The sequence below is a fragment of the Acartia tonsa genome, chromosome 8, assembly GCF_053477335.1.
Source record: "Acartia tonsa isolate MP-2025a chromosome 8, ASM5347733v1, whole genome shotgun sequence".
In the NCBI taxonomy this organism is placed as follows: domain Eukaryota; kingdom Metazoa; phylum Arthropoda; class Copepoda; order Calanoida; family Acartiidae; genus Acartia; species Acartia tonsa.
Window position 1 is genome coordinate 7,770,127 of NC_137267.1, and position 19,465 is coordinate 7,789,591.

General features: G+C 32.6%; 1 protein-coding gene across 1 annotated transcript in view; it reads right to left on the minus strand.

Annotated features, from left to right (window-relative positions):
* LOC145325913 (FMRFamide receptor-like) overlaps window positions 1–19,465 on the minus strand; it is a 53,290-nt gene that overhangs the window by 24,600 nt on the left and 9,225 nt on the right. The window contains exons 3-5 of the mRNA XM_080168916.1: window positions 3,594–3,668; window positions 2,840–2,958; window positions 1,525–1,607 (exon numbers count right to left, since the gene is read on the minus strand). Of these exons, the coding sequence (XP_080025042.1) occupies window positions 1,525–1,607; window positions 2,840–2,958; window positions 3,594–3,668 (277 nt within the window). The remainder of the gene's footprint in view (window positions 1–1,524; window positions 1,608–2,839; window positions 2,959–3,593; window positions 3,669–19,465) is intronic.

Sequence of the window (19,465 nt, forward strand, 5' to 3'; positions counted from 1 at the left end):
ACTCAGCAAAGATACTCTTTCTAGCTTTTTCATTAGTTTGCGGATTTATGATTGAAATTTTTCGAAACAAATAAATATAAAATTAAGATTGTCCATTTAAGGACCAGGCAAATCCTTGGAAATATAATTGAAGAGCAAATATGCCAAAATATCAATTATTCATTAAATTAATTTTAATTTGACAGTCAAGGCTCTCGATGTCCAATTAAGTTGTTATAATATTTATTTTTAAGTCTGGTTGTTAAAAATATTTATTTTTAAGTCTGGTACTACTTAAATAAGGATTACGAACTTTTAAATACGTACTTAAAATTAGATGATGTAAGAAAAAGAAATAGTTTTTACACAAATTAAAAGTACTAACATATTTCAGAGAGTGAGGGGACAATGGGCTGTTTATTACACTAGTCCCCTAAGTTTTATAATACGTTTCTTATATGTTGGCTTAACAAATTTGAAGACTAAGGGAATTTTAATTAGTTGATAATTTAAGTTGTGTGTTCAAAAGTTTTAACTATTTATTTTAATCTAAAGAAGGGGTAATTTTGTGTACTATCAAAGTGGATGTACAACAATTTATCGGCCATTGTCTTATCCCTTTAGATCCCTTAATATATTTTTCTAGAATTCAGTGTTTAAAAACATGCTTTAAAAGCAAATATTACTATAAACGCTTGTTATTCATAGCGTAAAAAAAGTCGAAAAAACGCGGCATTATCTTTTAAGAACCCATCTCAGGGGAAATGGATAATGCATATACCCTAATCAAATTAAATAATAAAACTAAAACTATTGCTTTAAACAGCATTCTATTTTACAATGACAAGCTGTAAATATTTACCTGGATCTAAAGGGATTAGACAATTGCTGATGTACATTTCCATTTACCAAAAATTATCCTATTTGTAGATTACAATTAGTGGTTGAAACGTTTGAACACTCAACTGAATGAATCTATCAATTAATATTCAATAAAAGTTCCCAAGGTTAAGCCAACGAATAGGAAAACGTTATTTAAAGACTTTGGGGACTAGTGTAATAAACAGTACATTTTATCCTCTAGCCCTGATATTTACTGATATTGAAATTTAAAAAGTGAAAAGTTGAGGTTATATAATTTTTCTTCTAATGCACTATCTCTTATCCCTTTACTGTTACTAAGTTCCAAATGCACAAAAACGTGGTTCTTATAATTATATTGACTCTGGTGAAGAAAAAAGTTACTAAAAACATTATCTCAACCTTTTCTTATTGGGAAAGGTTTTTTTCTTATGTTTTCCTCTTAGCAGCGAATCTGTTCTATTAGCATATTCATGTCGAATGGTCTGTAATGAATTATTATCTTTTTTGAACTAGTATTGAATGCCTTTTGAAAAAACTGCAAATAATTCATCAATTAGTTTTTTCTGAATTCCTTTTCCTCTAAGAACCTCCAAACCAATCATCTTCAAAAAAGTTATTATGTCTATTACTCGAGGATTATAACACCGAGATAGGGTAACACCTAGATAGCTAGAGACATTCCTGAGCTTATGGTAGGTATGGAGAATGATAACAGTGAACAAATAATATGAACTGTGTCGGATAAAGCTAGTAGCACCAGTAATCTAAATTAGATAAGAAGAACGTTTTATATAAATTAGTAAGTTTTTTGGGGTATAGTCCCTTTTGTGACACCGCAACTTTTTTACAATAGCTTTTCTCCTATTTCTAGCCCCTGCGGGGCCAATTGCCTACCCCTGTGGGGGTATCACCTAACCTAACCTAAAAACCTATAAAAGGCCATTTTAAAAATACGATGAATCGCCCCTTAAGGAGCGTTGCCACGAAAGGGACTATTCCCGTTTTTTTTTTAATCTGAAGCTAAAGATCTCTGAAAATACTAGTCAATTTTTTGTTATCTTTAGGGAAGCTTTATAAATAGTTTTGGGGTAGTTTTCATGACTTTCCGGCATCGTATTATAGACAGCTTAGATAGTAAAACGTTTTGTCGGTCCCGAGAGGCTGAAATAAGCCAAGGTCAACAAAAATGGAGTAAAATGTATGATTTTTTCATGGCAAATTGTCTATAATACGATACAATATGAACCGATTTTTATCCAGCGGATATTAATCGGTTTCGAAGCCATGCAGGAAAAAACTTTGAAGTGCTGTGGCAATCATAAGAACATGACCATAGTTATAGAGCAGCTTTACTACATATAGTGATAATAAGTGACTGTTGGACTTGCGTATAATCCATAGTTCTAGAGTTTCCTGTTCCTCAGAAAAATATTTCAACATAGAATAAACAAGGATGACAACATCCATAAAAGCGAAGCACTGAAACAGTAGGACAAACGGACTTATATATATGTAGTGTTAGAACTAAATAATCAGAATATAAATGTATAAGAGTCAAAGCAAAGTTGTAAGTAAATTTGTTGAAAAACTGCTTTATACAGGATTATGTTTATGGACATACTTACATTTTTAGGACTTGATTATAGAGTTGCTTCGCTAATAATATCATACTTTGTTGTCCCAGGAATCAATATACTAAAAATCAGATCAATCGGATGATTAGAACACATAAAAATTTGTTATTAAAAAAGTTAAAAAAATCAACATGTTTAAAATGAACGTACGGACATTTTGGTAAAGATTATAGAGTTGCTACGCTTTCTAAATCGTACCTTATTACTAAAGGAATCACCATGCAAAATTTGAAATCGATAGGGCAATTCTAACATGCCTAAATAAACGAAAGAAGCTATCCGCTACGGACGGACGGACGGACGGACCGACCCTAATTATAGAAAAGCTTCGCTACTGAAAAGAATATACTGCATTACATTACCTATGAAATGTTTGTTGAGTCCTTTGTCTAACAAAGAATACTATGGATAGAAGATTGAGGAAAATGCCAGCAGTTCCAACTCCCAGGGTCAGTAGTCCCTCCACAACCAGGAAAAAATCCTTAACAAAAATGCTGTCGGGGAGGTGTCGGGTTCGGGGTCATCAAAGGATGGGTTGTCAGTTGGATGTTATTTACCTAATATCCTATACTGGGCGTTAGAGTATCAAATCACATTACAAGTATATGATGCAATTTTGTACTATATAATATACTAGCGGCTACGCCCCCATAGAGGCCTCTAGGGGCACTTCAGGCGGAAAGAATCGAATTTAATAACCCAATTTCTTTTTTTAGATTTTAGTTACAAAAAATTTTAATTTTTTTTTGGGGGGGGGGGGTTGGGGGTGTCCTACCCCCCAAGAAAATAGTTATAAACCTTCCCGGGACCTATGAGAAGCTACCCTGTTAAGAAGAACCCGATCGGTTCAGCGGTTAGCGAGATCCTTCGGTACAAACAAACACACAGACAGACACACAAACATCCTGTTACTTTAGTATAAGGATATGCTATTTTGAAATCTAAGGAAACCCCACCCAAAATTTTAAATATCAAATTTAATAAATATTGCTGTGTATCAAGTTAAATCTCTTAAACGGCTCAACAGTGTGTTCAAAAATTTGCCTGAAAGTTTAATTTAGGTTCCAAGCAGGTTTTAGGCTACTGAAGGCTTACCAATTAATATTAAAGAATTACCTTTCTATTAAGCCAGGATTGCAAAGTAGTTTCATTCTTTATGTTTATGTTGGGTAAAACTGTCAAATTCTCCGCCTTTAAACAAAATACTATGATATAATTTTAGAAAAATAAAACTTTCATTGCAATTAGAGCCCTATCGTTTCAATAGTTAATAGTTAGATCTTGTTATAAAAAAATAATTTGAAGACAGACATAGTGTTTTTTAAAAGCGAAGCTTTTCTATAAGTAGGGTCGGTCCGTCCATCCGACTTTCCGTCCGTAACGGATAGCTTTTTTCGTTAATTTAGGCATGTTAGAATTGTCCAATCGATTTCAAATTTTGCATGGTGATTCCTTTAATAGTTAGGTACGATTTAGAAAGCATAGCAACTCTATGATCATCACCAAAATGTCCGTACGTCCATTTTAAACATGTTGATTTTTTTACTTTTTAACAACAAATTTTTATGTGATCTAATCATCCGATTCATCTGATTTTTGGTATATTGATTCCTAGGACAACAAAGTATAATGTAATAAGCGAAGCAACTTTATAATCAAGTCCTAGAAATGTAAGTATGTCCATTAACATTTTCCTGAATCAAGCAGTTTTTCAACAAATTTACTTACAATTTTGCTTTGACTCTTATACATTTATATTATGATTATTCAATTCTGACACTATACATGGAGATGCGACCCTCAATTTTCAAATTCTTTGAACGTACATATGAGACTTTTACAGAAATGCTTCGCATCCACAACTATCTATCTATGCTTGATATAAAGTCAACACTTTATAGAGCATATTATGAATACTTGATTGACACGTGCCCTGCAATTATCTAGTAGCACTCAGGGGCAAGACACAATTACTTTAGCTAGGCCCAAGGCATTATTTGTATCAATTTATGCATTCATAGGCCTATCTTTACCTATATGACACCATATATGGGTAACGCTAGCCTATTAATGGTAATCTGTATGTGATTTGCTAATAGTATATGTTTATTAAAGATATTATGTTTATAGTTAATGTAATCATATAAACAACCAGTACATATATGTATGCCTACAACCATGCCTGATTTACGTCACATATTAACACACAGATATTTAATTGCACAGACAAACACTAAAATCCTGGTCCAGAGCTAATGTTATAGCATGTACCTCTTGAATTTATTCAGTTATTTATTAACTCTCCTACCATCAACTTCTCTTTCTGGCTTTAAAAGGTAATGACTTAGTTGTTTGGCATGCATTGTAGTTTAAATTTAGGCCCCTTAGTACTTAGCATGAATTGAGCTCAGGCCTTATGTTAGAACTCTAACACTTAGCACAATTCACTGCTTGGGACTTAGGGCACATTTCTGTCCTACTCTACTTATAATTTTAACACTTATCCTGTAAATATTTTCATACTTAACTTATGCACTTGTAATATAAATACACTTTACAAAAACATTTTCCTTCCTTAATACTTAATATGCTTATATAATTCTGATCGAATATCAAAACCAACCATTTATTCTTAGGTTAAAGCAACATAATACTTCGCGTGGGTCTTTCGTTGAGCTTCCACCAGCTCAACCAAATTCGTATTATACTTGTGGGAATAGAGGGTTAAGCATTCTAAACAAACGAACCGACGATGAGAATGTCTATGTGTATTGCATTAAAATTAGGTTTTAGTAGTACTCATAGAAGAGCGGTCTCCATACCTAAATATGGACAAACGCCCCATTCGCACACACAATGGTGCAACTTACCGGTTGTATCTTGGTAAAATTTTACTTCATAAATTTTTTTTTCTTTTTTTCCTTACCGTACCCGAACCGCCTAAGGCAGGTATTTTTACCAAAATCGAATAATTGTAGTTATGGCAAAATCGGATTTTCCAAAACCTGTGAAACTATTTGAGAGCAAGGTTAGGACTATGAGGCGTTTGAAGAGATAGGGACTGAAAGGCACGACACAAATGCAATTGAGAGCCTCGTGTACGAGCAGTTGCACTAGCTGACACTCTAGAGGCCCTAGAGAATGCTAGCATATTTGTGGCCATTGGTCGCCGCCCTATAAGGACACTCGCACTGGTTGACACTCTAGAGGCCCTAGAGAATACCAGCACACCGGCACCTCCATGTCCGCCTCTCTTTAGTAAAACACTTGGGTTGGAATAATCTATGATTGAGCTATGTGCAAAATTTTGATTTTTTTGGACTTAGTCAGAATTTTGAAATTTAGGAGTTGTGCTAGGTGGCGGAGTATATATAAATCTTCGGACTTAGTATGATTTTTACTTATTCGGAAATTCTCTAAGTGTTGAAATACTTGAATCTTTGATACTTAAACCAGAACTTATTAAGAATCAAGCATGGAGTAACTTTTCATTTATAAGCTATCAAAATACTATTTGTAAAGGACCATTTTGAACTGTCTTATTAAATGAAAACTTAGGAGCAAATCCTATAGAACACGGGAAACGCTGTTAGTTGGGATACATATTGTCTTTGGAGCCATGTTTCTGAAACAATATGCCGAAAGCAGTTAGTACTCTTGAGTCGTAGTAAAGGGCCAAAAGATTATTACAAACTTGTAGCATTTATACTCTGGCGTTATTATTGATTCTCTCTCTGATCATTTTATAACATTTTGTAGTATTAAACAAAACAAAGCAAAACATTCAAAAGGCCCTAGCTTTGTTTACAAAAGAAATTTTGATGTTCATAATAAAGAGGTCTTTAAAAATTACATAAGTACTTTAACATGGAATAATGTCATTGCAAGCAGCTGTCCCAACGAAGCTTATGATATTTTTTGGGATGATTTTTATAATATTTTTGAACTTAGCTTTCCTAAGAAAAAAGTAAAGATTAATCGTAATAAACATTGCTTGAATAAATTTATGACCAAAGGTTTAATGAAATCTAGGAAAACTAAACTTAATCTTTCAGCCAAAGCTAAAAGGTCAAATGATGACAAACTAAAGTATATTTCTTATCGTAACTTATACAACTCTATATTAAAAAAAGCAAAAGCCATTTACTATAGAGAAGCAATTGAAAATGCAAATGGGGACAGCAAGAAAATTTGGAGAACTATCAATGAAGCGTGTAATAAGACCAATAAATCAAATAAGACTGATAAATTAGATGTAAATGGTGTAATAATTAATGATGAAACTGAAATAGCTAATGCTTTTAATAATCATTTTTCTCAAATTGGGGAAAAAGTTTCAGCTTTTATACCTAATAAAGATATTGATTTTAGACAATACCTACCTAACCCAACAATTCCCTCACTTTTTTTAGCTCCTGTTAGTCCTGGAGAAATTCTTGAAGTCATTATGAACATGGGAAAAAAAACATCACAAGATGTGAATGACATTCCTTTCCCTTTGTTACAATTTGTAGTGTTAGAATTATTAAAACCTTTAACACATATTTTTAATTTGTCAATTGAAAAAGGCATTTTTCCTGCAAATCTAAAGACCTCAAAAGTTGTGGCAATATATAAAAATTCTGGCTCTCCACTTGATGTTAACTACCATAGAGGAATAGCAATAGTTAATCAAGTATCAAAAGTTTTTGAAAAATTAATTTGTAGGAGGTTACTAAATTTTTTGTACACTAATGATTTCTTTGATGAGAATCAATTCGGTTTTCTCAAAGATAGGTCAACTAACCATGCAATTCTTAAAATAGTTAATTATATTACTGAATCTATTAATCATGGAGACTATGTTGTTGGAGTATTCCTTGATGCAATGAAAGCTTTTGATTCTGTAAATCATGATATACTTTTAAGTAAGCTTGATAATGCTGGTATACGAGGTAATGCTCTTAACTGGTTCAAAAGCTATCTGAGTGGCAGAAACCAGAAAGTAAAAGTTGGAGAATCTTGGTCTGAATTACAAAACATTAACATTTCCGTTCTTCAAGGTAGCATTTTAGGCGTAATCCTGTTTATAATATTCATTAACGATTTACATAGAGCCTCTGATAAAGCCCTAACTGTATTGTTTGCTGATGATGCAACACCACTGTTTTCACATAGCAATTTAAATGAACTAAATGTATTAGTAAATAAAGAACTTAGTAAAATCTGTGACTGGTATAGTGCTAATAAGCTTGCACTGCATCCAGATAAATCTAAATTTATTTTATTTAAATCCAAATATGACAATTTGGAACAATTGTCTATTAACAATGCAAGCCCATATTTTCCCCTTTACCTTAACATGAATGACACTAATGAATGTAACATAACTAAAATTAAAATGATAAAGCATGTTCCTAATTCTGATGAAAAAAGTGTACGTGCACTAGGGGTTCTATTAGATCAAGATCTCACTCTAGTAGAACATGTTAAATCACTACACTCAAAATTATCCAGAAATTTATACTCACTTAGACAAATAAGTAATCTATTTCCTACACCAATATTAAAACTGGTATATAATGCTAATTTCCAATCTCATATCAATTATTGTTCAAATATTCTGTCTATGTGTACTAAAACTACACTTGATCCTATTATTAAAATACAGAAGAAAGCTATAAGATTAGTCTCAAAAGTAAAGTATAATGAACACACTACACCTCTATTTAAGGAACATAATATCCTTCCAATAATGCAACAAATAGAATATTCATCTCTTATGATTATGCATGACTATTTAAATGAAACTCTATCTCCTTCTTTTTATCCAACCTGGATTAGAAATAATCACCTAAATGGTAATTACAATCTTAGAAATGGCAATGATATTCATATAAGGCCTCATAGATATGAATATCTTAAAAAACATCCAATTTTTAACTTTGGCATCCTTTGGAATAATCTAAGTGATGAGCTTAAATCTATTGAAGATAGAAACCTTTTTGCTAAATCTATCAAGTCCAAACTAATTAATGCCTTGCAATAGCTATTTTTATCAAATAATCTAAATCTCCAGCTCTGTAAATTTTGCAATCTTTTTTATGTTATCTTTATTTTGGCGATACTACCTAGGTTCTATAAGTTTAAAGGGATCCAGGATACCTTTGTTTGATATATTTTGGGCAAAGTAGACAGATCCATAGTGATCTATTCATGGTTACCCGGGCAGAACTGATTAGGATTTAGGTTGTTTATTGTTATAGTAATTTTAATTGTATTGTATATTATATTTTTTTGATTTCATGACTTTTTTTTGTTTAATTTTTATGCCCAAATAAATATGTTTATGTTTATGTTTATGTTTATGTTTATACTCAAGTTAAACTGTACTAATACTTTGGTGCCGTTAGAACCGATTTTCTGAGATTTGCACTTACTTATACATGCCTAGGACTTATATTCTTAATGCAATTCTGATTTATATGCGGATGTATCAAAATAACTATTGCCTCTAAAATTTTGAGTTAAACAAAATATTTCAAAGTCTCAAAGATATTCTCAACATCGATCGGTTGGAATGATATAAGTATAAACAAATTACTGTATGCAATCAGCAATAATTCCAGAGATTTCCTGATGCTCTGAGCAAAATACTCCACTTTTGGACTTAGCACCGTTCTATTTCTTTTGTTACAGAGAGAATCTTGAATTTCTGGACTTATAGTAATTTTTATGAAATTGTGAACTTGGTTGGAAATTTACCAAAATTCGGACTTGTAATAATTACGATTTTTCCAACTAGATTAACAAATTTCATTTTCCACACTTAAAAGAAAATTTTGTCTTAGAGTATTTCTGTCTTAGCCAAAATATTCCAATTATGGACTTAGAGAGATTCTATTTCTTTTGGTGAAGGATAATTCTAACACTCTAATACTTTATAATTTTAAAATCCTTAACTTAGCGAGATTTGCATTTAGTCAAAATACTCCAACAGTGGACTTAGAGTGATTCTATTTCTTTTGACTTATAGGCAATCTCTAAAGTAGCTTTGTGAATGAACTGTTAGGAAATTTCTTCTCGGACAAAATATTCCACGTCTGGACTTAGAGTAATTCTATTTCTTTTGTCTCAAGATAAATTCACTATCTTTGTACTTAGCATAATTTCATTGAAAAGTTTTGGACTTAGTCAAAATTTATTAATTTTGTACTTAAGATATTTTCAGAATTTTTTCCTAAGCAGAAAAATTTTTTTTTTGATTTTGTACTTAGAATAATTTCATTAGAAACTTTTCGGACTTAGTCAAAATTTTCCAACTTTGGACTTAGAGTGATTCTATTTTATTTTGACTTAGAAAGTTTTTAATTCAATCTTAACTTAGAAAATTTTCTTTTGTTTGTATGCTCCTTACAAACATATACATAAATACAATAAACAGTTCACTCAACAATAAGTAGGACATGAAAACTAAATTTTTACTTACTTTGTTAATGCTAACATTTCTATTTCATGTACCACCAGGATTCAGCAGTGAAAGTGAAGACAAGTTAATTACTAGTGATAGTGACCATTAGTGATATAAAAGTATAGTCAACAATATAGGCCCTATATGTACTGAATAGCACACTTTAAGAGACAAAGTTCTATAAACCAAACGCAGCAGGAGGTTGCAGCAGCCTACCTTGGGAGAGTAGGACGTCTCTAAAAGAAGTAGCAGAAGTACTACGGAAAAGTACCCTACTGTCTTTAAATATCCGGAATCATAATTTTTTTTACATATCGAGAAACGTATGTTTACTTAGGCTTACTAGCACATAGACTATAACCAAGTAACATAAAAGTGTGTCTACATATAGCCCAGAGTTTTTATAACCTAACAGATTACTTTTAGATAAGTTAGAAAAAAAAGTGCACTAAAATCAGTTAGATTAGTTTTCAAAAAGTATAAGTATTGTTTAATTCAAAGTTGATAGGCTCCTTTGAAGTTTGATTGACAACCTCCACATTATAGGTTGGCCACCTAGTGTAGGATCTCACACTTCCTCAGAGTAAACTTGCACTTGAATATTGTATTACTGCTAATTATAATTAGATTACATCCGGTTTTATAATTTTGAAAACAATCTTTATGTATATAAATATAGGTATATCTAAATTGTATATCTTACTAAAGTTATAAGAATTGAAGTCATAAGTGAAGCCCCAATTTTGCGCAAATTACGTTATAGGATTGGAAGGAAACCCCTAATACAACTATAAGTAAGAGGTGGCGAGATCTTTGACATTCAGGCAAAATTGTTGCAATATTATTAGAATATAGACGATCCTTTGGGAGTGAACCTTAGTAAGTTATATTCATAATAGCCTTACAGGAATAAGTAGATCGTAGGCTATAAACACATATCCTTAGAGTGAAGTAAGAGTTCAACAAGGATTATAAATTGCTGTTTCTTTTCTCGACAACCATAATTTGCTAGGAAAGTCGACTCCTGAGCAAACTAAAAGTTAATTTGAGATAGTATATAAGCATACCCAAATTAACTCCGCTGCAAACATTACTTAACTTGATAACCAATTTGAATAGCTAACTAGCTCAAATTGAATCCATAAATAAACCTATATAAAAGTTAAGTAAGAGTGTTTCTACAGTTGAGCTTAATTAAGAATAAGGGTGCATTAGCGCACATTTCTTTTTTTTAGAATATCAATCAAAAGCTCACACATACGTATATACGACGTAGAAACAACTATAGGTGAAGCAGATATCACACCCATCTATAGCTAAACACATTTTAAAGCAAAGAATTGTTAACTTAAACAGATTCTTGACTGTTTTAAACTATATCCATTATTTGTACTCCTCTCGAACTTCCGCTATTTTTATCTTAAAAATAGTACAACATTTCACAGGCATTTAAAAGAACTTACAATTAGTTCTAAGACTTTACAACTATTATCATGTCATCTGCCCGCAAGCAAAGCCAGCAGGATGATGAAGCTGATAAGGAAACCACTCCTTGTCGGGGACGCTCGACAACACCTGGTATAAAAACCCCTTCAGCTAATACAGACACTAGAGACTCCGATGCTTATGAGGAAATACAAATATCCAATCTAGAAGAATCGGAACAAATTGGCAAGAGGAATATGAGCCCTGAATTGAATGCGATATCTCTGGCCTCACTATCAACTCAAGCTAACTTATCAGACTCGTGGAAAACTGTTTCCCGCAGGCGGACAAAAGTAGCAGATCCAGCAGAAGAACTTCTACTCTCACAGAAACTGAACACAATACAACTTGGTAGACCTAACACGAGTGGCTCACTTGAAGTTGGAAGGAATCTCTGCACAAACTGTACTACGAGTGTAGAACACAAGAGAACCCACAACACCAACACTTCGAAATCTAAAGAGAGAAGAGCTAACTACAGAGACAGACAAATTGCCAAAATAGAGGCCATCTCAAATTATCATAGAAGAAAATCCACCGTTAGAGAAATGGCTACAAAATCACCCAATCCCAAACCTTATCACAGGGATAACAGGGACAGGCATTTTCAAAGGAATACCAAGCGGGATTATCAGGCTTCTTATAGGCTATCACCTGGACGCTACTGTGTAGCATGTGGACAATATTCTCACAACATATCTGATGGATGTAGATTATTATGTGACGATACAGGGAGGTTATACCCAACTGTATTGACCTCAGCTTTCTGCACAAACTGTTATAAGTTATATGGTAAAGAGTTATACCATTCTCGACACTTATGTCCTGGAAGGCCAGCCATGATGGAATTATACCATAGTGGTAAGGTGAAACCTAGTGGTGTCTTCAGGCAAACATATGAAGACTGGGCTAAAGCCAATGCTGAGGAATCGTCTAAAGATTGTAACATCAGTGGAATCAAAGCTGCCACAGCAAAAATAATTCCCAATGAGCCTAAAGATCAAGTAAAAGATAACATTACACCAGCAAAGGAGGAAGAAAGAAAATTGTACCTTCATTGCTCTGGTTGTATGCCAGAAGAAATAGATTGTAAATATGACTATGACGTACGCATGACAGCTTTACTTGACTCAGCAACAGATAAAAACATCATATCAGCCAGGTACTATAGCAAGTTGTTTGGCATAGTAATGAACGATGATAAAAATCAGCTGGAAGAAAGTCATGAGCTACCAGTCACATGTGCAGATCACAAGATCCCCGAACCCAGAGAAGTAACTCTCATGATTCGCCCCACATCATTTTCAAGCCGTCATTACCCAATTCTCTTTTCAATTGTAGCTGAAGACCATGAGGATGTCGCACCTATGATAATTGGACTGAATGGTATTAGAAGCCTACAGCTAACGTGGACGCCTGTCACAGACAAATACCGGTTAGCACCGTGTTTGTATTCTATTCTTCACCCTGAAGGACCGCTGAGCAGTATTTTCTGTTCTGAACTTGAGCTCCAGCTCTGTACAGGAGTAGTTAAAAAGATCAAAGCTAAAGAAACCCAAGTGATAGTAATGAATATCAACCACTTTTTCAACCTAGCACCTGGAACACAAGTGATCCTCAGCGACGATCATATTTCAAACGAAAATGCAGGAATTAAGATCTTACCTGGACAAACACAACTCATTATCAATGATGATGGACAACTCAGTGGCAGAGCTCTAATAATCAACAACTCCAATCACACTATCACCAACACAGTTATCACTGGTTACATAGAGTCCAGCGACCAATCTATTGTCAGAGAGGTAGTCGTTGATTTTGACTTCTCAGGATCATTCATATATGGACTACCTATGCTACCAGAAATAGACGAATCTGATGACGAATTGGATCAACTTGCCATAGCCCGAAACACGCCAGCTATTAATTAGATCACTCTAATTACTAGTAACCAACCCAATAATACTCTTATACCAGTTTGAAACACAAAATCAATAATTACCTTGATTAACTTATTAGGCTGATAGATACACTTTAAATCATACAGCTATCGAACAGGGCACTCACATATCATGAGTGATCTTAATCTAATTATCATCTTAATACTAATAAAATTTCCAGTCTCGTCTATTCCTGAATACAGTAAATTCGTTGAAAACATAGATGATGTTGTAGAAATTAGGTTAAGGTGTATGGTCAAGATTGAAAATTTCACACACTACTATTTCAAAAAAAAAAAAAAAAAAAAACTTGAATAGCAATATAGCTAATGTTTTATGGCATAATTCTAAAATCTTCATACATTCACATGTAGACAGAAAAATCCTGAACAGTCAACAGTGCCAAAATACCACTGGGACTTTGCCTAAAGACTATTATTACTTGTGAAACAAATATTACACTAAAACTCAACCTAAGACAGACAAGACAAAATTGTATAAAACAAAAATATATATAGGACATGACTTAGATAGTACACTCCTCCACCCCAGGAGCCAGTATACTTAGGGAATATCATTAAATTGATTGAACTATCTAAGATCGAAATCTGAATCGTTGAGCATACATTTTAAATATTCTGAGAAATACGCACATAAAAGAGAGAAAACTAGTTTAAGAAAATTTCACTTGCTTAAGAAAAGTTGTAACTTTTCCTTGGTTCTAAGTTTACACGCCTATCACAGTATAAATTGAAAGCGAACATAGAGGTTTTCAAGAGATATCTGGACTTACAGCTCACACTGAAATAAGACTTTTTATGAGCATATTCACAACAGTATGCGTAAACGAACCAATAGCATATTCGATCTCACTCATATTCTCAGGTTGAATAAGGCTTTTGTCTCAATACTAGCACAAGGGTGAAACTTAGAGGAAATTAATAGAGTTTTGGCAGCCGGACCAATTTTAGTAGTTTAATTAGCATATTGACATGTAAAATAACCTGTCAAATGAAGCTGGGACCACTTCTAGCTTTTATGCAATAGTCTTATTATAAGTTGCATTGCCAGAACTCATAAACCACTTTTACCACCTGATCTAACTCTTACATGATCATACAACACTATATCGTTCCTGGTAATAAAATACCACACTTATCGTTGCATTTGCAAGCTAAGGAAAGTAGTATTGGACCACCCGAACTTAAGATTTTTGTTAGCCTAAAAACCCTATGAATTATAATCCTTAAGTAACCTTGTGGTTAACATTAGGTCTAAGAAAATATTCCGGATACTTAACCTATCAGCCCATAATAATGCCTGAAATATACGCCCAAAACCGTATTGTGACAAAAGCATATCTAATTTGTACATAATAGTGATAAAGCCAAAACTATTGATTAGGACCTGTGTGAACAAAACTATACTTTTTATGCTTTTATTATGAAAACACAGCAACAGTATATATTGTAATACACACTTTCACCCATCAATGATTTTATTTAAAGATCTAGTAATTAGGCAAAATCCATTGCCTACTCTCAAAGAAAATTTCAGCCAAGACAAAATTAAGTTTTTCTTGCATATTGTACTCAGACTTCTCTAAAACTTTAAAACTTCAAGCGAAAACTCCTTCAAAACTATAATATAACCCAAATACCAATGCATCTTGTCAACAAATGAATGACAGGTATATTACAGTTCTAACCAAATTAGATTTGAACTGCTATAACAACAACACAACTAATAATAATGCCATAAAATATTTAAGTTATAAACCATATGAACTAATTATAGCTCATACTATAAGAAGGGAACAATTTTGCTCTTCTTTCCTTATGCGATATTATATGCTGTACGCAATTTTTGATAAAACAGGGATATTTAAAAGCTTAAATAATAAAACTCCTCTATATCTCCTTTAAAGATGCCAAAACCTGCTTTAATTGCTAATTAAAGATAAAATTACAACTAAAATCACATAAAGATAAGAGGTAAACTTACAGAAGGTTCATGGAATTAATTAAAGCAATACTTTCCACATAAGACCAATCCTAACATCACACATATCCTCTCACAGTATTAATAAATTGCAAGTTTTCAAAATAAACATGGTTGAAAGGAGATCTGATATAATACAGACAAGTTAAATACCCTTTCAAAATCAAAGAGTTTCAAACCAATTGACTAATATTTTGACACTTTCATAGAGAATACAAAAGAGTAATTATAAAGTCTTACAATAAAGTCATGGACTAAAAGATAATTAACTAAACGATACATTTCCGCTTATAATTCTGGCCAAAGCAAAATCTGCAACCAGAAATATGTGCACAGTCATCTCTTTATGCACAAATAAGCAGCGGAATGATTACCATTATAACAAAATGCAAATTTAATTAATACAAAACCTATAATTCTGGACACGTACAGAATTCATATCTATAAAACATTGAACATAAATTATAATATCAGATTTCAAGAGATATAAATCCATTCCAATAACAATCACTTACATTTCCGTTTACCCTGTAAACTCGGGATATATAATAATATGTTATTCTAATCTGATAACAGAGATATCATAATTTATGTAGAATTTTCCCACTCAAGGTTGTATAGCCAGTGGTAAAATTTACGTCTTCTCTCTTGACAGGGGGAGACCAACCATATACAATACACGTCGACTAAATAAGTCGATCCCTTCAAAAATATTTATACACAAAAATATATAAAAGGAAAATTGTATATGTATAAGTTTTGAATCTGTATAATCTAAACAGAGTCAAACGAGTAATACAAACTGTACAAAAATACGCATGTCACTGCGTAACCCAATATATACAAAATTGAGTTAAAAGTTAAAATATCTAATACAAACTATGTAAATCACACAAGCATAAAAATATTATTAGACAACCTATATATATAGGCCTTGAATTGAGATGAACTTGATTAGTTATTAAGCTTATAACCAATCTACATACAAAAAAAATATGTCAAAAACTTTAATTATAGTTAGAAACCGGAAACGCCCACTCAGGATCTAGCAGTAGCGAAAGTGGGATAATAAATAGATTTTGGAAAAATAAGTTAGTTTATCATAGAACTCCAAGCAGTGAAGACCTTATCTATTAGTGTAAGTGTATCAGTCAGAAAAGTAACTTTTGATTTTGGATATAAGCATTTACTAAATAAACTTAACTGTTTAACAATGTATCCTAAGATAATATTAATAATACTAAGTACGTACTACTATAGTACAACAGCAAACACAATGACAGACTTGATACCCACTCACTATCAAAGTGGAGAGTATATAGGCTACACAGCTGTAGCAATTCAATCCATTCAAGTTGATATATCTGTAGGCAATACAGCGCCTGAAATAGCAATCTATGATGGCCTGAAGACTCAATTAGACATTAGCTACGATGGACGCACATTCACTTCAGCACAAACTAAACTTATAGGCAAGTTATATACCAAAAAGATTAAGGACTTGCTTATTGAAGTAATAAAACTTATCCGCAAAATCAAGGAAGCTATTGAAACAGTAACTCCCTTAATAAGTTCTAACCGCATTGAAGTGACTAATAACGTAAATAAACTTTCTTATAAGCTAGATCATGATAAGTTTGATTTTACACAGTTATTGCTTGCGGAGATAGTACCACAAATTGTAAGTGGTATAACTCTTCATGCCAAAGCAGCTAACTTTGTGCAAACAGCAGAATACTCTTATGTTGATAGCTTGAGCAACTTAGCCATCACGAACTTAGAAGAGCTTAAAGCAGACCTAAACTTCAGACTTACTCTAATTCAAGATCTTGCAAAGACGGATATCACAGACTCTATTAAAACTTTTGTAAGGCAAGAACTTAACTTGGACTACACTCATAATCTTGGATTGGAAGTCCAAAGCCGTTTAAGTGGTGGTACAACATCATTCACCACTATCCTATCCATGGAATTAAGTTCTGAGCCAATAAAAATCTACAGATACGCACCAATTCCTTTTGATGAATGCTATATCGATTCCATTTATTACTTGGATAAAACCAAAAGAGTATATAGACAATCTTACTATAACGCTTATCTACCAGTTGAGGCTGACCAGTGCCTTAAGGGACTACTTAGCGTTAATGAAACATTGATAACCAAGCACTGCCCTTTGGCAAAACAGACTTATCCCTACGCTCATGTGCAAGATGGAATTGTCTTTACTAGCTTGAGTGAGAATACTAATCGCAGTTTAGAGAATGCATCAATAACTATTACATCCACTCCTTTTATTATAACAGGAGGATCATATAATCTCACATTGGGAGATACGATCACACAATTCGCACTAGGATATGACCGACAGACCACGGCACGAACTTTACCATTTGCGTCAGAATCACTGTGCCCACCTAAACCTAAAGAACCATTGACCATTAGAACTATCTTCGCTCATATAGAAGAAATAGCTATATACGTGTCGATAACAATTATCATGGTCATAATATTAGACAGGATCACTACATTCCTAGTCAGACTCTTGAAAAGAATATTAAGAGTATTTCAGAGGAGTTTGCGTATACGCGGTAGAACGCTTATCCCTCAACGACCAGATGCACATCATCATAACCTAACGGTAATCTACGGCAGGAGAGGTCACCCCGCCGCAACTACCGCTAGTTATCGACCTAGAAACTCAAACAGAATAGTCAGATAAATATACAAGTTAACATGATTCCTATGACTTGACTTCTAATGCATCCGGATGGAAAGACTTACGAACATTCCCAATGATATAAAAGATTTTGCCAATCGGAAAAATATAATACTCTCGTACTTACCTATACAATATCATACTTATACTCTTGTACGTTTTTATAAAAATCTACGTTATTATTGAAGGATTTACCCTAAAAAGTAGTGATAGAAACGGCAAGAAAATAAATCGCATATATAAGTAACTATGATACCAAAAGAACATAGCAGGTAATGATATTACTTATTTAATCATTGTAAAATGAGCAAATTTCAAAACTAAGTTAAAACACTTCATAAAGGTAACAATTTTATCTAATTATTATCATTACTAACGTGACAAACGAGCAAGTAACGCTTATAGAGTAGCTACGTAATTTTACACAACATATGTTAAACCAGTAATTAACAAAGTATGTATGTTACTTAAAAATCTCTATATTTATTTTAACAAAAGTAGATAATCTTTAGAAAAGGTATAAAAATTTTTTTTTGACAAATATTTCTTTTTTGGTGAAAATTATAAAGTTAAGACAATTTCTAAAACAGGATATAAACTCCCATTTAACAAACCTTTGGAAACAAAATTGTGATAATAGAAAAAATTTCTGACAAGTTTTAACAAATTTAGTTAATATTTTTTTTGGACTTAAGCTGTATACTGGCACATAAGAAAAATTCCGAGATCATTAAAAATAATTGAGCAATAAATGTAAAAACTTATATATATATATAGGCACATAGCCTATCAACGACTCTACTCGAATCAGGAAAATTCTATTTGGTGGAAATAAAATTTAGATTTAGCTTTAATGACAGGCCTAAGAAAATTTTACCCCGAAACTTAAGCTTTGCGGCTGTTGTAGTAAGAATTACAGGGATGTAAAGATCTATAGCTTTGAAGAAGAATGATATATACTCTAAACCTTAATAAGTTAAACAATTCTTCCTTAATGAAATTACCCGATCAATGATGCTACTTTAATTGCTCAAATATTAAAATTTACAAACAGTCTTTACATATCTCTCTTATAAGTACTTGAATAAGCATATTTAAATAACTTTGTCTAACGTCAGTCTTTCAGTCTACTTAGATATCGGTTACAAAAAAAAATATATGCTATTTACAGGTCCTCTATATATATCACAGCACAATTAAGATTCACGATTAATGCACAGGGATGGATATAAATGAAAGATCAGAGAAAAGGTACTGAGGCGCAAGTTCGACTAACTATCTATATACATAACCCTTAAAAGCTAACAAGAATGAAATAAATTGTGATATAAGGCTGAAATTAAAATTGTTAATATAATATTGAGAAAAGAAATTTAGTTCAACTATGACGAAAGTA